General features: G+C 42.0%; 1 protein-coding gene across 2 annotated transcripts in view; it reads left to right on the forward strand.

Annotated features, from left to right (window-relative positions):
* The window catches only part of GCLC (glutamate-cysteine ligase catalytic subunit), a 40,280-nt gene that overhangs the window by 6,518 nt on the left and 12,431 nt on the right, over window positions 1-21,331 (forward strand). For both annotated transcript variants that reach the window (XM_079780373.1, XM_079780374.1), the window contains exons 2-6: window positions 12,238-12,350; window positions 13,135-13,317; window positions 17,027-17,140; window positions 19,489-19,547; window positions 19,645-19,778. In XM_079780373.1, coding sequence (XP_079636499.1) covers window positions 12,238-12,350; window positions 13,135-13,317; window positions 17,027-17,140; window positions 19,489-19,547; window positions 19,645-19,778 — 603 coding nt within the window. The remainder of the gene's footprint in view (window positions 1-12,237; window positions 12,351-13,134; window positions 13,318-17,026; window positions 17,141-19,488; window positions 19,548-19,644; window positions 19,779-21,331) is intronic.

Genomic DNA, 21,331 nt, shown 5'->3' on the forward strand with positions numbered 1-21,331 from the left:
GTTGGAGTATCTTTTTATGTGCTTATTTGCCATCTTTATATCTTTTTGGTGAAGAGTGTTAAAATCATTTGTCTCTTTGAGATGCTTTCTTATTACTGTTTTGAGATTTCTTTATGTATTGTGGGTATAAGTCATATCAGGTATGTGCTTTTGTATCTATGTTGTTGTAGTCTATTTTCATTCTCTTAACTGTGTCTTTTGAAGAACAGAAATTGTTCATATTGATGAAGTCCAATTTGTTCCTTTATAGATTATGCTTTTGGTGTGGTATCTTGCTTTAATCCCAGATTACAAAGATTTTCTACTATTTTTTTACCCAAAAGTTTTATAATCTTAGTTAGGTTTTTACAGTTAGGTCTGTGATCCATTTTGAGTTAATTTTTGTATATGGTACAAGGTATGGATTTTTGGTTTGGGTTGTTTTTTGCATATTACCCCAGCACCGTTTGTTGAAAAAACTGCCTTTTCTCCACTGTCAAAAGCATGCACAGCCTTTGCACCATTAACTAATATCAGTTGTCAACATATGTGCAGTTTATTTCTGGATTTTTTTGTACTGTTTCATTGGTCTGTTTATCATTATGGCAGTACCATTATAATTTTATAATAAGTCATGCGATAAGATAGTATTAGCTCTACAACTTCGTTCTTTTTGAACTTGTCTTGACTCTTCTGGGTCCTTTGAATTTCCACATAAATTTTAGAACCAGTTTGACAATTTCTACCAAAAACAAACAATACAAACCCTGCTGGGATTTGGACTTGGATTGAATTGAATTTATAGGTCAATTTGGGGGAAAATTGACATCTTCACAATAATGAGTCTTCTAATCCATGAACAAATACATCACTTAATTATTTATGGTTTCTTTAATTTCTTTCATCAATGTTTTGTAGTTTTCAGTGTACAAGTCTACATCTTTGTTAGATTTATCACTGAGTGTTTTGTATTCTTTTATTCTATTATAAGTAATATTACCTTTAAAGTTTTTTTAAAAAATATTTATTTCTTTGATTTAAGAGAGGAAGGCAGGGAGCGAGAGAGAGAGAGAGAGAGAGAGAGAGAGAGAGAGAGAGAGAGAAAGAGAGAGAGAGAAACATCAATGATGAGAGAGAATCATTGATTGGCTGCCTCTTGCATGCCCCCTACTGGGGATTGAGCCCGCAACTCGGGCATGTGCCCTTGACCGGAATCGAACCCAGGACCCTTCAGTCCGCAGGTTGATGCTTTATCCACTGAGCCAAACCCGCTAGGGCTAAAGTTTTGATTTCTAGTTCATTGCTAATACAGAGTGGGACAAAAGTAGGCGTACAGTTGTGGTAAGTGAGTTTATTCTTGTATTATTATTTATTAATGTATTTCCATACGAACAACTGTAAACATACTTTTTGCATATCATGAATATAGAAATAAAATTTTGTATATTTATCTTGTATCCTCCAACCTTACTAAACTTACTTTTAAAAATATATATATATTTTTATTGCCCTAACCGGTTTGGCTCAGTGGATAGAGCATCAGCCTACGGACTGAAGGGTCCCAGGTTCGATTCCAGTCAAGGGCATGTACCTTGGTTGCGGGCACATCCCCAGTAGGAGGTATGCAGGAGGCAGCTGATTGATGTTTCTCTCTCATCAATGTTTCTAACTCTCTATCCTTCTCCCTTCCTCTCTGTAAAAAATTAATAAAATATATTAAATATTTTTATTGATTTCAGAGAGGAAGGGAGAGGGAGAGAGAGATGGAAACATCAATGATGAAAGAGAATCATTGATCGGCTGCCTCCTGCATGCCGCCTTCTGGGGATTGAGCCCGCAACACAGTACATGCCCTTAACCAGAATCGAACCTGGGACCCTTCATTCTGCAGGCCGATGCTCTATCCACTAGCCAAACCAGCTAGGGCTAAACTTACTTTTGAACATGTGCAATATAGTTCTAATCACTGTTTTAATGTATTGGTTAACTCTCATCTTTGTCATTTAAGGTCAGGTTCAGTGGATTTTTTTTCTCTTCATTTTGAATATGTTTTCCTGCTTCTTTACATGTCTGATAATCTTTGATTAGATGCTAGACATTATGAATTTTACCTTGTTGGGTATTTGGTATTTGTTTACTCCTAAAAGAATTCGTAAGTATTCTTCGTTCCTGGAATATAGTTATTTGGAGACAGTTTGTTCCTTTCAGGTGTTGCTTTTGCAATGTTTTATTTATTTATTTATTTATATTATTATTATTATTATTATTTTAATCCTCACTGAGGATATTTTTCCATTGATTTTTAGAGAGGGTGCAAGAGAGAGGGAAAGAGAGAGACACATTTGTTGGTTGCTTCCTGCATGAGCCCCAACCAGGGCCGGGGCTGGGGAGGAGCCTGCAATCCAGGTAAGTGCCCTTGAGTGCAAACGAACCTGGGACCATCCCATCCGCAGGCTGACACTCTATCCAATTAGCCAATCCGTCTAGGGCTGGCTGCTTTTACAATTTATTAGGCAGATCTGGAGAAGTCTCACTTTACGGCTAATTCCCTTCTACTGAGACAAGACCTTCATGAATACTTTCCCCAGTGATCCTAAATTAGGAGTTATTCCATTATGACTTGTGGGAACACTCCCTGCCTCAGCTTTGAGTTCTTACCTCATGTGTGGGTTAATTCACTAGTGAATCTTTAAGGGGGACCCAGGGTTTTATGGGCAGCTCTTTTCTTTTTGGTAGTTGGTCTTGTGACCTCTAACTGACTTGGTTTCCTCAGACCTTCAGCTCCATCTCTTCAATTCAGGGAGTCCTCCAGGCTGTGGTTCACCTCCCTGCCCATAATGTAGAGCCTCTTTTTGATCAGTAAGTTGGGGCTATTGTAGGGCTCACTTCATTTGTGCCCTTTCACCCCATATCTCGGGGATCTTTGCCCTTGGTTATCTGATGTCCAGTGTCTTGAGAAACTATTCTTATAGCCCTAGCCGGTTTGGCTCAGTGGATAGAGCATCAACCTGCGGACTGAGGGGTCCCGGGTTCGATTCTGGTCAAGGGCACATGCCCAGGTTGTGGGCTTGATCCCTAGTGGGGAGCGTGCAGGAGGCAGCTGATCAGTGATTCTCTCTCATCTTTGATATTTCTATCTTTCCCCTCTCCTTCTCTGAAATCAATAAAAATATGTTTTAAAAAAAGAAAAAACTATTCTTTATTATATATATTCTCGCTCTCCCATTCTCCCCCCCCCCCCCCCACACACACACACACACTCTCTTTCTCTTCCATTGTTTAGGTGGGAGGGTAAAATTGGTTGCTGTTACACCATCTTGATCAGAAGTGGAAGTCTTTCAGTTTTCCTGTTCTTTCAGCTCTACTACTTTGGCTCTAAACTTTGTCCAAAGGCTGGCTACCCTCATGGTTTATCTCCAGCAACTTAAGATGTATTCAGATTTTTAAAATCAGGATTTTCTTCGCTCTTATGCTGTAATGTTCAACACTTGATATCACTGTTATCATCCTACGGCCAGGTATCATTTTGAATGTTTGCATCTATTTTCTGAATGAACTTTAATTTGAAGATAGGAGTCCAATTCTTCTCAAATGGTTGTGTGATCTTAGGAATGGAACTTACAGTTTCCTCATCTATAAGACAAATAAAGGAATTTGTACGTACTATTCTTGTAGGCACTTTATATGCATTGTTTCATGTAAGTCCCCCCAGTGGCTCTATGAGGTAGCTATTCTCCCCATTTTACAAAAGAGAAAAACTGAAACTCGGAAGTTACTAAGATGCAAACTGACTCCAAAGCCTACACTCCTCTAGCTGCTCCCTTAGGGACCACCTCCCAGATACCTTGAAGGAAAAGAGCTCTGTGACTGATTATAGGCTGCAACTGAGGTGAGATTGGAGGTGAAAGGAAAAGAAGAAAGAACAGAGGAAGGGGTGGTGTCAACAAAGAAAGCAGGATTTTGTTTCTGAATGAAAATATGATTGTCTTACAGCTACAGACGCAGGTTTAAGAATTTTTCGTTACCAGATGGCTGCCAATGATTCCCTTTTAGTGAATGCCAGTATTCCTTCAAAACTATAATATTGAAGATGATCTGTCAATTTCTCGGGCTGCAGGACAAATGTTAACAGGTTTGGTAATGTGGCCACAGTGTCCCAGCTAATGTGCTGGCAGCAGAGCCCTCTGACCAGGCAGCTGTGGACGGGCCCTTTACGTGAAGATCAGGCTGACCTCACCTGGTAGTTAGGCAGACTGTGCCAGCCTCATCCCAGGACAGCAGGTTGCGGGCCAGAATCAGAGCCCCAGTCAGGAGCTTTGACTTACCTCTTTTAGAGTTTGCTCCTTTCACTCGAATCTGAAATATGGCAGTGAAGGAGTTTATGTTACCAAGAGTCTCCATCTTCCAAATCCCATCTGAAGCAGGTCTATTGGTGGCTTCTGCCCTACCATCCAGGCGTAATTCCTGAAGGAGAGCCCCAATGCAGAACTGCTCAGATTCTTGTGATGGTGGAAGAGCATTAAACGTGGACGTCTTGAATCTCTGTCACGGCGGGGGGGGGGGGGGGGGGGGGGGGCTCTGAGCACAGCAGTTACTTTGGAGTTAGAATTCCTCTGTGGTAGCATTTGCTCTGGGTCTCTTTAGAAAGCATTCTTTGTCTAGGTTAGTCTACCACCAGTTCCTAAGAACTAAAACTCTGATTTTCTCATAGGCAGTCCCTGAATTTAAGCCAATCTAATTTATAAACATATGTCACAAGGGAACGTGCTTGCTTTCTCGCTTGCTCATCTCTAGTAGTGTATCAGGCCCTGAGCTAGTGTCCCCTGTGGAGGATGTGTGTTCTGTAGCAACAGTCCTGCCTCCGCTAATGTCCTAAGCTTTCTGTCCCTGGTAGGAGCCACCATAGAGGTTCTTGATGGACCCTACCCCCTATAGATTCTTGATGCGGCCTCACTCCCTCACACTCCTCTTACCCCACCTCCCGCTGAGCACTCCTGAGCAGTTGATCCAAAGCAGCCTCTATCTGGGGACCAGAATACCCTCTTTGTTGTCAACCACGTTGTAACTGGGACTCTGGTAGGGGAGTTATGTTCTCGGAAATGAGCCAAGGAATTCACTTGTCCTTAGAATTCAGAAGCTCTATACTCAAGTATAGTACAGGTGTTTTGAGGTAAATAAAAATTACTTATATTTAAAATATTCTTTCTTTTTTTAAAAAAAATATTTTATTGATTTTTTTACAGAGAGGAAGGGAGAGGGATAGAGAGTTAGAAACATCGATGAGAGAGAAACCTCAATCAGTTGCTTCCTGCACACTCCCTACTGGGGATGTGCCCGCAACCAAGGTACATGCCCTTGACTGGAATCGAACCTGGGACCCTTGAGTCCGCAGGCCGACGCTCTATCCACTGAGCCAAACCGGCTGGGAAAAATATTGTTTCTTTAGGAGGAGCATTTCTTCTGGTTTAGGTTCAGGTTTCTCAGTTGCTGACTGTCTGCCTTAACTTGGCAGTCGTGGCAAACATCACCATTGATAACTTTATTTGATGTGCTACTTTTTCTGAGGTTCATTTGTGTGAAAAGACTGGTTGGGTCCTGTTAGATTTGGTTCAGAAGTAACAGGAGTGCCTTAACCATAAGAAAATGAAAATTTCATATGCCCGAAGTGTAGTGGTATGGTTAAAAAAAAACAAAAAAAAACACAGTCAGCTAATGTAAATTCTTAGGTCCAGAAATGAAAGTCTCATTCTATCTGTAGGCCAGGAAACAGCAGATCTACATTCGGGGATTTCCCGTGTGATGAATTCGTATGTCCAGGTACAGTTTCAGGGTTCTGCTCTCTCTCGGGTGTAGTCCAGTGCTGTCCAATACACCTTTTTGCAGTAATAGAAACGTTTGCGCTAGCCATTGTTGGCTAGTGGGACTAGGGAACTGAATTTTAATTAATTTTAACTCTAAATAGCCACATGTGCCTAGTAATGGACAGCATGACTTTTTTCTTCCCTTTAGTGAAAGGTGTCATTGCCCCTCTTATGAGATCCATCACAATTTTCCCAGCAGCTCCCAGTTTCTTTCTCTCTTTTAAAGTCCTAAAGTTTGTCACTTAAGCTTCATGTCACAAATCTTGGCACGTGAAGAACTTGTTTACTCAATGTGGACCAAGAAAATAATTTAAGGAAGTTACTTTACCTAATCGTATAGGAAATTCATTGCTGTTCTGCTCTGTAGGCTGCCCACAAAGATAAGGTCAGAGTGAGGCCATGTTGATTTTGGTTTCAGAAGTGTAAACTTCCTTAGAGTTCACCTGTGTAATTCTGCGGTATGAGATGATATTTCATATTGAGCGGGGAAGCGGAAGTCAAAATACATCATATTATGAAAATTTATATACCTTTAGACTACTCTGCTAAAACATTTCTTTGGGGGACGTAGCACAGTTTAACTTGACATGTCAACAGCTACCAGTTTAAAACATCATGTACACAACTATACAGAAGCACATTACAATTTTTGCTTCATACTTGTTTCTCCCAAATGCTCAAATATTACCACATAAAACAGTGGTTTTGATATTTAGTAATATCATCTTTAGACATATCTAACCCGGGAGTTTGCCTTAAACCGAATTCTGAGCCATATCATACTTTATTACATCTATATTAGAATTTCTTACTGAATTTTGACCACTATTTTAAGCTCAGCTGCTCTTTTGGTCCTGTCATTCAGGTCTTCCCTATTTAAGTATAGGTGATTTTTTTTTTTTTTTTAAGTGTCACTATGGCTAGTGCCTTTTTGGGTCTTCCAGGTTTGGGTATTGTGCTAGATATGGAAAAGGGTGCCATCCAACTAGATGGTTGAGAGTGCTCAAAAATATTAGTCATTGATATTTTGCCACATGAGGAAATAACCTTCTGGACAGAAATTATGGTTACTAGCTTTAAACAGTTTATAATCTAGAGAAGGACTATTGTGGCATGATCTCTGTGGTATGGGGCCAGTTTATCTGCATCTCTGACCAGCCAGACAGGTGGTTGGTTCTGCTGCAGTCAGAATGGTGGTCAGGGAAATCCCGTGGGAGGTTGTGTTTACATTGAAGCATCAGCAGACCCTCTCCTTTGGGGCAGTCCCCTTCCTCCCAGAAGCCTTCTGATCTCCCAGACGGGAGCATATTCTCCTATTAGATGTGCCCATCTCCAGCACTCACGCAGGTCGTTTAGCTCTGTAGTGTTGGTTGTGGCTCCAGCCACAGTGTAAGCTCGAGAACAGGAACCACACCTGCCTGGCTCCTCACAGTATTCCCAGCACAGGACTTTCTTGAGTGGATGAGAGGACCAAGCAGCTGGGAGGTGAAGGGAGTCGGGTGTGGCAGAGGGGGCAGCAAGATGCTGTTTGGGCACTGATTTGGCCATCAACTCTCACTAGAGCCTTAACCCTCAAAGGGCAGTGGGTTTCTTTTTGGAGTTAGTGTCAGGAGAAACCTGGGCTTCTGAGAAGCAGCAGGTAGTTGTAGGAGTCAGGACTGGAGGCTTGGGCCCGGGGGAGAGAGCCAACAGTGAGTAGAGGAGCTGGCCCCCAACCCTGAATTTTGAATTTCAGTAGGGTGGCTTGAGACAAAGGAATTTTCTCAAAGTATAACCTCCCTAAATAGGGACGTGCCTGTAACTGCTGCTGAGTCTTATAGAAGTAGATTGTTTGCCTAATTAAGTACAGTTTTCACCTCCAGAGAGTAAAATATGTATTTTATAAAATATCTAGCCTTTCCGTGGACATTCTAAGTTCCCTGTATCCCGTACCTTAATGGTAGAGTATCAGAATGTTTTTGTTGTAGTATTAAAAAGGAAAACTTTTATTTTAAACTTGGTAAATACCATTTAAAGACAACAAAAATACTAAAAAGTTTAATATTGATAGTTAATATTTACTGTTATCTTGATCTTTAATGCCACAAATATTTCACAGTCTATTATATGATCAGCATTGTACTGAGTACTTACATCACCCTCAATTAAGATTATATTTATTGGCCTAATTTCAGATGAATAAAGCATCTTGTGCTTGTGCAAACCTGCATTAAATAACTAGAGGGTTATTGTGTACACATCATTCCTAGCAATGCTATGTAACAGTAAACTATATAATAGTCTTTGAATGTGCCTTTGATTAAACAGCTCAGAGATATTAGTGACTGTTATTCTAGTAGGATAACATTTAGCCATTTAAGAATGAAATTCAAAAGATTCTTATTTGTAGAAAGAGTAGTGTGCATTTTTAAAAGATGAGTTTCTCACAAAGAGTGGTAGGTTATTTTTATGGGGCTTATTCTCCCTCCACTAAAAAAGACAACTGATGGGCACCAAATAGCAGTGTCCCTAAGTTACATCTAGGGCATTATGATCTGTGTACTGAGAATAGTACAGTGGCTATTTTTGCTTTTTCCAAATGATGTGTTAATTACACAGATTTGGATTAGTCACTCTGCAGTCCATTTTATGTTCTTTGGGCATACACTTTTGGAGTTGTGTGTGTGTGCAGTGCACATAGATGTTGCTATAACTCTGGGTGTACCGCCTACATGCTACTCGAAGTCAGGAAGCTGGTTCAATTTAATCATTGGGATCTATGTTGTGTACGGAAGGGCCTGTATATCCTGTTTTGTTATTTTCTCTTTGATTTTATCTTTTCCTCTCATCCTTTGTCTTCAGGAAGATTTAGGATAGGGACAAACTCCAGAAGGAATAAAATAAATCACTGTGGTTTTAGGTATTTTATATTGGGAAAGTATTATCTTAGTGTATCACTTTTTATCACCTCTCAACAGCAAGGTTACTGAATCAAAATCTGTTTCAGCTCTAGTTTGACTCTTAAAAGATTGAGTTAATTGAGTGTATGAACTAGAATTGGAAAGAAATACAAATGTATTGAAGTTGGTGGGGGAAGGATTAAATAAGATAACAAAAAGCCAAGAGGATAAAGAACCAGTTTGGGCCCTGGTACAGAATCGTCAAGGTGACTGTAGGGACAGTTACTTCAGAACGCCTTAAGTTTGAGTTTGAAAAATCTTGAGGGAATTCTTAAGGCTTCTAATTGAATTTGTTTTTTTTTTTCCAGAAGTAAGTTTGTTTTTCTTTCTCATTTGATAAGTGCTCTGATGTTTTTCTGTTTCATTTGCTTAATGAGATCGAGGCTGAATATTTTTTAGTTGAGAATTGGGTTTGTTAGCATTTTAAGTATCATTCATTTGGCTGGTATGTAAAGCTCAAACTGAGTTTGAGTGCTTTGCTCTTTTTGCCCTCCCATGCTCTAAATTGTGGGCTAAGATTGATTTTTGAAAACGAAGGATTTCAACTATTTAAAAACTAGGAAACTAAAAAAAATAATTGCGATTTAGGTTATGCAGTTGGTACAAAAGTTCTTGTTCATTGTGATAGTAAATGATGGGAACCCAGTAAGCTAGGAAGTTTCTCTTCATCTTTCAGAAGATAACCCTGAAAACATATGCTGCCAGGCAGATATGTTGAAACCAGGGATAGAAGGAGAAGTACTGAAGGAGAAGATGCCTTCTAACTGGGAGAGTTAGGAATGCTGGATAGAGCACATGTGCGCTCCGTCCGGAGCCTAAGAGATGGGCCTACCCATCTATTTAAATCTGTAACCATACCGTTATATCTCAGCTACTATGATACATTGTCAGGCCCACCTCATAAAATTGAGGCATAATCAATTTGAGAGATTTTCAGCCAGTATTATAACCTTTCCCCTGCCTCATGTAGCTTACAACAATTTTTTAAAAAGCTTATTTCTAACCAAGACTGTCATCCTCTATAGTCCTAGCAGTAAGGTGTGCTGGGCCTTGAGGCCAGTCAGAGCTGGGTTCAAATCCCTGCTCTGATACTATGGCCTTGGGCAACTTACTCGGTATCTCTGAGCCTCTTAGCCTATCTGGAAAAGGGGGAAAATGCCAACTTTGCTTGATGGGTTTGAAGATCAGAATCCATAAATGAAAGTTCATGGCATACCTTTTCTCATTATGATCACTTAGAGGTAAATTTGTTTCTCATACCTATGATACTTTATATATTCATCCTGAGACTTAAAGGTTCCTGTCCCATCATGTTTTAGTTATTCAGAAGTCATGGGTCTGTAGATGCTATCTGAAAGCCTGTACTTAAACTTGGGAGCAGTTCCAGATTCTGCCGCCCATGTTTCAGGCATTTCACATGGAGTGATTGTACAGGTACAATCTCACACTTCTGGCTCGTGTACCTAAATCAAGTAGTCTTACCTACTTTTTGAACTAAAAAATTCTAATGGAGAAGCATGAATGGACTCATTGATAAAGTAACTACCTTGTCCATTCAGGCTGTTGTAACAAATACAGACATTTATTTCTCACAGTTCAGGAGGTTGGGAAGTGCAGGGTCATAGGTGTTGGCAGATTTAGTTCCAGGTAAGGGCCCCATCCTGGCTCACAAATGCCCGCCTTCTTGCTGTGTCCTCCTACATTGAAGAGAGAGATCACTTGTCTTCTAAGGGCACTAATCCCACCATGAGGACTCTACTCTCCTGACCTAATTACCCACCAGAGGCCTCACTCAAATACTATTACATTGGAAATTAAATACTATTACATATGAATTTGGGGGGACAAAAACACTCAGTCCATAGCAACAGTTAACAAAAGTTAATTGAAAGTTCATTATTTTGTTGCTTAAACTTATCAGGCTGTTTCCTATGGCTACTAACATTCCCCCTCCCCCTCATTAATTCTGTTTCTTAGCTGAAGGGCAAAACCATTTCTTAAAGGGGTACCATTTCTGTGCTAAGGAATGCTGGCTCAAATGCCTTCCAAGATGGGTCAGGTACACATAAAAAAGGGAATAGGCCCCTGCGGACCACAGAGCACCCCCAAAGGGGAGCAGCCCAGCCCCAGCCCTGCAGGACCCTGACATAGTGCTGGGCTCTGGGTGTGTGATTCTAAGGCTGGGAATCTGAATTGACATGCAGCTGTCAGGTGATAGATGTATTGTTGCTTGCCCTTTTTTTTTTTTTTTTACATTTTTTACTTTAATACTATGATAAGCCAAACAAAATACATCTGTGCATTGGTCTGCCTTGTGGGGCATCAGTTTGCCTCATCTTCTCTGTCTTGTGCAAAAGGTACTCTCAGGTGTTTGCCTGGAAGATCCATTTCCATACCTTTCACTTACATATGGGTAATGTGTGTTTTATTTCAGTTCATACCAATAATCATGATTTAAAGTATCTGATTTGAGGGAAACCAAAAGCAGGTTTTAAGTGTACTCTGTCCAGAAAAGTCTTACTTTGGTATTGAACTCTGATTTTTATCAGAATTCCCCCAGGTATTGTTATAAATGCCCTAGATCAGTGGTCGGCAAACTCATTAGTCAGCAGAGCCAAATATCAACAGTACAATTGAAATTTCTTTTGAGAGCCAAAAACAGACTTCTGCGCATGGGCCACGAAGTTTCAATAGCACTGTACGTGCACGCCCACACGCGGTATTTTGTGGAAGAGCCACACTCAAGGGGCCAAAGAGCCGCAGTTTGCCGACCACTGCGCTAGATCACCTTGCATTGTCAATTTGATCTGGTTTCAGAGTTGGGAAGTTGTCTTACGTTTTTATTGAAAAACACTAAAACAGGTCAAACTCAAAGGCTAACACGGGCCAAATAAACGAGGCATGCCGAGAGTTTGACATGCTTGCACTAACTGATTGAAACTCCTAAAATAACTGCTCTGTATTGGTGTGTTGATGATTGAACTCTACAGTAGTGGGACTTAAGTGGGATTATTAAATAACCTGCCAGGAAGTAAGGATCACCTACCTTGGATCAAAATGCCCAGATAACCCACTTTATAGTAAGCCAGTTGAGGAAATAAATTTAAAAATGTAACTTCTTGCCAATGTAATATATAGAATCTTAGCTTAAAATACTCCCCTCTTGAAGTACAATTTTCCAAATTGGGCATCTCGACTTTTCTTAGGATATTAAGAATAAGAGGGGAAAGAAGGAATTGAGGTATAAGAGTGGTCCTCAGTGCCACTGTTAACCATTTTCTCCACATTTTCATATTATGCAAACAAATGTTTATTTTATGCTATCGTGTTAGGAAATGTGAGTCTAAAGTTATTGTCGATCCTTTCCAACCTCCATGTTTCCCCGCCTTCTTCTCTTAAAGGTCACACTGAGCACCAACCTGGAAGAATGTTCATCTTTCTCTCCTTAATTTCAATAGGTGGAATACATGTTGGTGTCTTTTGATCATGAAAATAAGAGAGTCCAGTTGGTCCTGTCTGGAGAAGAAGTCGTTGAGACTCTACAAGAAAAGGGGGAAAGGACAAACCCAAAGTAAGCTGTTTTAGTGTTTCTGAAACTGTCAAACTACTAGAATAGACTCTTTTCTCGGATGTAAAGGACACAGGATAGCATACCAGTTTAGAGCCCGGGCTCTGATTCCCAGCTGCCTGGGTGCAAATCCTGGTTCCTGTACCTAACAGTTGGGTAACCTTAGGCAAGTCACTTAACTCCTCTGTGCCTGTTTCCTCATCTGTAAGGTAGGGATAATGATATCTACCTTGTAGAGTGTTGACATTTCAAAATCCATTAATATATTAAAGCACTTAGAACAGTAAAGGCAATATATAGCTTGTTTACTATTTTTAAAAATTGCCATAGTGTTACTGAGACCACGAACTATGGTGCCAGATTAAACTTGCAGATTGGTTTTGTTTGGCTGGTGGGATGTTTTCTAAATATTTATTTAACTAGACAAAGAGGGGAAGGGGGCCTGTACTCGGCGGTTCATTTTTCTCCTCATCTCAGCCCAGAACTGCAAGAGCCCTCAGGGCCTCATCTCCTTTCCTGCACAGGGACTAGCTTGTCCGGACAGAGAGTGCCCTGTGCGTGTTTTCAGTTATTTATAAATATTTTGGGCCTAGGACTTCTAACCCTATTTATAGAGTTGAAGAGCTATGGAAAATTAATGGCCTTTGGGAATTATAAAGCAGTTTTTAGCTTCATTTATACCTAATAGTTTCTAACATTTTTGAGGCAATGCTTTAAAAGAACTTCTAAGAATTGAGTAGACTGCAGCAAAGAAGAAGATGAAGCAAATTTTTTTCCTCCTCTGTAGCCACCCTACACTTTGGAGACCAGAGTACGGGAGTTACATGATTGAAGGGACGCCCGGACAGCCCTACGGAGGAACCATGTCCGAGTTCAACACAGTCGAAGACAACATGAGACAGCGCCGGAAGGAGGCGACTTCTTTATTAAAAGAAAATCAGGCTGTTTGCACAATAACTTCATTTCCCAGGTTAGTTTCTACGTGAACATGCCCCAGGGGACAGTTCGGAGCTCGAGGTTTTAAAGAGCAAATCATGACCAAGCATTTGACTCTACAGTTCTCATACTTTACAGACCACAGACCGGTCATTCTTCACAGCACTGCCTTAGGCAGCCTCTTGTTAGAGCTATAGGCAGATGTTGCACACCAGCTCCAGTGGATGGTGGTGGCCTGGAGGGAGCACTGTGGTGAGGGCTGTGTCTGGGCTTGGTGGGAAAGACCAGGAGGACCACTGTGCCTGGGTAGCAGTGTGGCAGCCTCCCCCCAGGCAGGGTGGAGGGAGCAGCACATCCTGTGCCATGCAGCTCTGACCTTGTGAGGAATAGTGAGTCCCCTGATCAAGTGCTCCTTGCACCCTCACATGTGTTTGCCTACCGGTAAAGGGTGACATTGGTGGCCTATCAGAGGTCACCTGTTGGAGGGCCACCATCAGTGCCCCCAGGGCACTATTGGCATTAAACCAAGGGGCGGAGGGGACTTTAGGTTATATTTCCCCTCTCCCTGCCAGAAATAAAAATACGTGGAAAATTTTCTTTTCCATATATTTGGATTTTATGTGGAAAAGAAAAATTTAGATTTGTCTAATTGGGAATTGTAAAGCAGTTTTTAGCTTCATTTATACCTAATCTAGTAATGGCTAAAAGTTCATAAATATTAAGTAAATAGAAATAGTGAGATTATGTTCTGAGCTTACAATGATAGGTAGGACCTGTACGTAAGAATACAGTTCTACCAAATCGTCAATCTGATCTATGCTAGATATCCGTCAGAGTGTGACCAAGTATGCTCACCTCCTCAGAGTTCAAAAGAGCTTTGGGGGGTTAGTATCTATGTCCTGGAACAGTTTGATAAATGTCTGTAATGAACTCAGTCATTCAGAGTCATACCATTGGTCTCAGAAGGACACTTGAATGAGAATTTTATTTTTTAACATTCCCATGGTCACATCTAAATAGTTGAAACCTGTTTAAGCAACTCATCAAACGTTTAGAAAAACATCTCTTATTTTCTGTGATTCCTTTGTTCATTTGTGCAGGCCACTCCCCTCTCCCTGCCAGAAATAAAAACCCCAGCTGGGGAGGGTGGGCCGGTGTGCTTGGAAGAGAACTGGCATGTTCCTTTGCCCACTGTTTGAAGGCGGTAAGGAAATCGTGACTGCCATTCACAGGATACCTGAGCGCCTGCTCCACACAGACCCACGCAGTGAGGATGCAACCATGAGGGAAAGTAGTGAGGGGGTGTGGCTCACAGAGAGAGTGACGTGGTTGTCTCATGGCCTCTGTGTGGTGGAGGAAGGCGCCATCCAGGGAGGATCATGGTAGCAACATCCGAAGTTCTAGTAGGAGCCTAATAGGAGGGGAGAGGGAAGGCTGTACCAGGGAGGGGACACAGCATGGGCACAAGCCCTAGGATGAGCCAGGGGAGCACCGAGCCTTCAGAGCTGGAAGAAGGCTGGCCAGTGTGACGAGGATGCTGAGAATGAAATGGAAGTGTGGGGTAAGGTGACGCCGGGCAGGTAGTTGGTGGGCTGGTTGTGTTAACTAAGAATTTCAGTTGCTATCCTAAAAGCAGTGGGAGGCCTTGGGAAGGTTGGGCTGGGCGGATTGCATCACGTTTTAGTTCAGTAGCCCCGCCCTTGGGCTGTAGTGTCAGTGTGGTTGTAGGACAGGTGGAGGGCTTGCTAGGAGACCAGCAGGGGCTCAGTGGGAAGATGAGGGCAGCCTGCAGAGGGTAGGTGGTGGAGATGGAGAAAGTGGATAGATGGAGAGACTGCAAAATCAGCAAACGTGGGGGTGGTGAGAAGAGATGGCAAGGCTGTTGGTTAAGTAATTATTATGAAATTTAGAATAATAAGTAGGCTACAGGTGTTATTTGACAAGTTTCAGTGAACTGGAAAATTCGGTATCTTAAATTTTCCTTTTCCCCCCTTAACATTAGAGGATTCTACCTTTCACTTAGCAAATTAAAAAGAAAAAGAGGTTTGTAATACAAACCCGAATTGTTTTCTCTTAGTAGTGTGGCAGTGGGCTGCAAAAGGACTTATTAAAATTAAATCTAATGGGTCTTTTCTCCCTGTTAATGGCTCTGTATGGGACCATTGGCACCCCTGCCCCCCTTTGTTTTTAAGATTTAGCTTCTTAAGTCATTATGAGGGAGAGTTGAAACAATGAAATAAGTTTTATTCTAAAAAGCCTACCGTATGTTTTAGACTTAAAAATAAAACAAGAATACTATTTAGTTGTAGAAGCTTCGCCTTACTTCTATAGTAAATGATAAAGAAAGTTTTATTTTGGGATCAACAGTAAAAATAGTGTTTGGTTTCTTAAGTGTAAACAGTATGCTTTTTCTCTCTGTAAAGAGGCAAAAATTCTCTAGTGTGGAATTATAGTCCAAAACAATGGTCATATGACAATTTGAGTTCAATCAAATTTCAGGGGATGAAGAATTCAGTTCCCCAGTCACACTGGCCGCAGTCCAGCTCTCAGGCCACCTGTGGCTAGTGACCACATGCTGAGAGTGGACGGTGCAGGTGTTAACGTGGCCGTCTTGGCAGGAGGTTCTGTGGGGGTGCTGGTCCAGAAGCAAAGCAAAGCTGTGCAGGAGTCTGAGGATCTGAGCTCTGACCCCCAGATCAACACCCTGGCGGAGAATGCCCCGTGTAAACTTGTCACTCCCCTAAAGGACTCTCCCTAATGCACATGGCATGTGCCACAGGAGTTCCAGCAACCCTGGGAACTATTTTCTAGATAAGATCAGCAAATTCAATTGTTCACAGGGGAAAGTGAGGCGTGGGGGCTAGTCTTGGCTCTCAACCAAGTTTCCTACCACTGATCTATAGCCTGACAAGAGGCTCCCTTGTGTTGCTTTCACTAACTTGATTGTCTTTGTCCTCCCTCACAGCACAGTTACCAATGACCTTAAAATTCTTAACTCGAAGAACAGGTGGTGTGATGGCAAGTGAGGTGGAATTGGAGCTTTCCACTCAGGGATGCATACAGAGCTTCCCTTTTCTGTGTCAGAACTAAAACTCTTCTTTAGGTCAAGTAGATAATAGGGTTGGGTTTCAGACCTCAGAGAGAGATCTCAGGGGTGGATGGGGACACCAGTGGAGACACTACTTAATCTGATCTTGAGGGATTTGTGAGGTGACCTGCAGAGGCAAAAAACGAGACCCTTTTCAGATTCAGGCAAAGCTTACCAGGGGGTTGGGGGTAGGGCCAGTACAGGGGTCAAAAGATAAGCTGAGAGTTTAGAGCTAGTAAAAGAAGCCTCAGCAGCTGGATAGGGGCACCTATAGCCCCTGATGTACCTGTGCTGTGGGTTGATGCTATTAAATGAAGAGATGGGTAGGATGCAAGTGGGCCTTCTCTGCAGCAGCAGTCGCCAACCTTTCGGACCTCACGGAGCACCAGTGGTCCACGGAGCACCGGTTGGCGACCTCTGCTCTAGAGGGTGTTCTGTGGGCGATGAGTGAACGAAGTTCTCTGATGAGGTTAGTCAAGGGCTGGAATCACAGAAGAAGATCTTAGTGAATAAGAAAAGCAAAGGCGTGGTTGTGATGGAGCATAATATTTACAAACCATTTGTGTGCTTGACCCTCGGAAAAAGGGAATGATAGATGCTAGGTATCTGCACAGGTGCAGTGATGACGAGGCATAATTAACTCAATTTGTTGTAGATTAGGCTGTCCTGGGTTCACGCTGCCGGAGTGCAAACCCACCCCAGTCGAAGGAGGAGCTTCCAGGTCCCTCTTCTTTCCTGATGAAGCAATAAACAAGCACCCCCGCTTCAGGTGAGTATGGCTTTGTGTTTAAATACAGGTGCCTTTCACTCAGAGGATGATATGCCTGCCTGGGAATCCTTTTCAAGCATTTACTGAATTCTGGCTCCCTCTGTAATTAACCAGAGAAGACCACACACACACCCCCCCCACCCCCGTTGTGTGAGAAGACCAACACACACACACACAACACCCCCCCACACACACACCCCCGTTGTGTGTCCAAGGCTGCTTGATTATTGCTTCTGGGGCCAGGCTTGCCCATTTCCAACTCATCTTAAAGTCATTAACGTAGCCACTGTCTTCTCCTTTAGTGAGCAGCTTCTTTTCCATCCTAGTTTTGTAAACACCTATTTTGGGAAGCTTTCCCTTAGTTATTTCTACCTTTTCCCCTCTAAGTTACCACCAGTGTCTGTGATCTGTTCTCTCCATTCTGTGTACCCTGATAATAAGGTAAATTATGTACATCTGCATATAATAGGCATTCTCCACCTTTTGTTCTGTTATCTTCTAGGTCTATTCCTGTTTAATTCTTGGGTTTAAATTGCTTCAGGGCCCACACCAGTCTAATGCCTTTGTACCTTGAGTCTCACCCTTCATCCTGAACCTGGGCATCTGACCTAGAGTTACGGATGTTGGGATTTCTCAGTATTTATTTTAAAGAGGTCTGCAAAGTTTTTTATATGTCTATAAACAACAATTTATAGACATAGTTCCCAACTTCAAATGTTAAGAATGTGCGAAAGGGAAAAGAGATATTCAGCTGCAAGAAAAGATAGATTATGACGCTTAAAAAAAAAATGGTAGTGCCGAAACCAGTTTGGCTCAGTGGATAGAGCATCGGCCTTCGGACTGAAGGGTCCCAGGTTCGATTCCGGTCAAGGGCATGTACCTTGGTTGCGGGCACATCCCCGGTAGGGGTGTGCAACAGGCAGCTGATCGATGTTTCTAACTCTCTATCCCTCTCTCTTCCTCTCTGTAAAAAATCAATAAAATATATTTTAAAAAAGATTAAAAAAAAAAATGGTAGCACTGCCCTGGCCAGTGGCTCCGTTGGTTAGAGCATCATCCTGCACACCAAAAGGTTGCAGGTTAGATTCCTATTCAGGGCACATACATACCTAGATTGTGGGTTCAATCCTCGATGGGGGCGCATATAAGGGACAACTGATTGTTTTTTCTCCCTTTCTCTCTAAAAATGCCAATGTAAACATATCCTCTGGTGAGATTAAAAAAAGAATGTGGGAGTGCAGGGGTCCTCCTGGGAGAGAGCAGGCTTGTGAGGCGGTGGCACTACCGAGTCTACAGCAGCACTCTCCAACAGGATGTTAAATTTTCTGTTAGCCACTAGAAAAGTTAAAAATGTAGACTTGGCTTTGTAATATACTAGAAGCCCAGTGCGCAAAATCGCACATCCCCACCCACCCGTGCCGGTCTTTGGTCATTACAGCGTTAGGGCCACAGGCCTTTTATAATTTAGATTTTATTTAACCCTATATACCTAAAATATTATTTCACCTTTAATCTCTATTTTTAAAGTATTAATATGAAATTTTTTTGTACTAAGTTGTCAAAATCTGGTGTGTATTTTCTCCTCACAGCATATTTTTATCAGGACTAGCTATATTTCAGGTGCTCAGTAGCCACATTTGCTTAGTAGCTTCTAGATTAGACATCACAGATCTAGAGGATAAGTATTAAAGCTGCAGGTTGGGGGCAGCAGTAATGAGGTCTTGGGGCTCCAGAGACGCCTGGGAGAGCAAGCACTAAAGTTTGGTTAAAGTCTTGGTTAACATGGGAAGTGTTAGAAGTGCAGGGTGAGACCAGACCATGCAGAATCCAAACACGTGATCTGGAGAGTTAGGAGGAGCTGGGGAAGCAGGGGTTAAGCAGGGGAGAGACGGCAGTCTTGAGTAAGCACCCAGGGAAGTGGTATTAATGTAAAGCCCTTTTTCAGAGGATCCCTCAGAGTATCTTGATCCATATAAATTATCTACAGAGTGGCCTCAGAATTAGTTTTTTTAAAAAAAATATATTTTATTGATTTTTTTAGAGAGGAAGTGAGAGGGATAGAGAGTTAGAAACATGGATGGCAGAGAAACATCGATCAGCTGCCTCCTGCACACTCCCTACTGGGTATGTGCCAGCAACCAAGGTACTTGCCCTTGACCGGAATCGAACTTGGGACTCTTGAGTCCATAGTCCGACGCTCTATCCACTGAGCTAAACTGGTTAGGGCCAGAATTAGTTTGAAGGTACAGGATTTCATTCATTTACTTGTATATGATCAAATTTCCTTTTACATAATGGGTCTTTGGTACCGATGGGACTGATTTACGGCGTTTGGTTGTCTGTTTCAGCACCCTAACCAGAAATATCCGGCATAGGAGAGGAGAAAAAGTGGTCATCAACACGCCAAGTGAGTCCACAGGGGTGGCGGGTGGGGAGAGGTTCCTGTTGCGTTGTTGTTTAATCCTAGGTTCACACCCATTCTTTTTTTTTTTTTTTTAATACAGTATTTAAAGATAAGAACACACCGTCTCCGTTTATAGAAACATTTCCTGAGGATGACGAGGCGGCGAAGGCTTCGAAGCCAGATCACATCTACATGGACGCCATGGGATTTGGGATGGGCAATTGCTGTCTTCAGGTACTAGCTCATAGTGCCCTCACCCACTTCTCTTTACTCCTTTATAGGCTTGTGTTTCTGTTTTGAAAATCATATTTAATCAGGTTGAAATGGTAGCTAGTATGCTTTTCTGAAAACCAGTGAAGTTATTTTAGTAAATTCATTGGAAACTACCTCTTGACAGAATCTACCTTTCCACTACAAAGATGTGTAGCTGTTAATTAACATAAAATGTGAACTGTTCCCAGGTCATTGTCTCTGTTCTTTCTATATGCCTGATTTCTGCTGCCATCTAGCGGCAGTGTAGCTTTGAGGTTATAAACGGCTTAAATCTCTTGTTTCTGAAAGTGAAGTCTAATGGATGCATTCCAGTGATTTTGTAGTCAAGGGAAGGACTGTTTACTGTTTGGACTTTAAATTTTTATATTCATGCAAGGCCACCTAGCAGTATAAAAAGAAAGCAGCCCGAGTTTGCCCTGCCCCTGGCTAAGTTACACAGGAGGTAGAACAGCCTTTCTGACCTAATCAGATCACGGTGCCCCTGGCAGGGACTGTGCCCAGGCTCACTTAGGGCCTGGGGGGCAGAGTCCGGGCCTCCTCAGGCAGCTCAGGGCCTGTGTGCAGGGTTTGGCTACTCGGTATTTGGGTAACTTCCTTCACTTTTTTTGGCCTGTTTTCTCAGCAGTTTAAAGAAGGGTTTATATTAAGGCCCCTTCAAGGTCTGACTCCAAGCTAATAATTATTTCATTGTTTTTATGAACAGAAGTATTTATTTTAATCTTTAATTTATTTAAAATCCTCTTAGAACAGGAGTTGAAAATTTGAAAAAAAATCAAAGAAAAGGGAGCCTCTTGTTATTTTTTAAGGAGATTTTATCTAGGTCTCATTATTTTGGCTGATTAGGAACAGTATTTTTGGAGCAGCATCAGGCATTGTCCCCAAGTAAGGGCCCCTGAACCTCCAGCCTGAGCACTCGTGACACACAGGGGCCGGGAAAGCAGCCTCCCCATCATCTCACACAGCTGCAGCACAGGCACACGGCTTCCTCACACGTCTCTAATGCGTTTATTTTCATAGCTATGTGGAATCAAAAGCGGCTGCCAGGGTCCGAGTTTTCCATGCTAAATGTTTCAGTAACTATGACCAAGGGTACAGTTTCCCCCTGCTTTTCCTGACTTCCAGAGGTAGTATAAAATATGTGGCTTCCAAATAAACGTAGGCCAGAAAGTTTCCTTACACATAGTCACACTTCATAAAAAAGAGACCTTTTGACTGTTAACTGCATATCTGCCTCCCTATCTTAATTACAAACATTTCCAAAGAGAACCATTAAGCTCTAGAACTCACAGTGCACGGCTTTAAAACTATCGGCGCTGTGGGAGAACCGCTTGCCTTTTTTTGGTTTAATATTAAACCAGGGTGTTTTGCCAGGGACATCGCAGTTGTTCTGTTCCAAAGGGCTCTTCTTTCCCTTGAAATGCTGAATTTGTACAAATAAATGCGGTCTCGTGGTATCTACCAGCAACATTTTTATTGCTGGTAGATATAGTTTTCCATCCAATTTAAGCTTTGTC

This window comes from Cnephaeus nilssonii, assembly GCF_951640355.1.
Source record: "Cnephaeus nilssonii genome assembly, chromosome: 9".
Taxonomy (NCBI): domain Eukaryota; kingdom Metazoa; phylum Chordata; class Mammalia; order Chiroptera; family Vespertilionidae; genus Cnephaeus; species Cnephaeus nilssonii.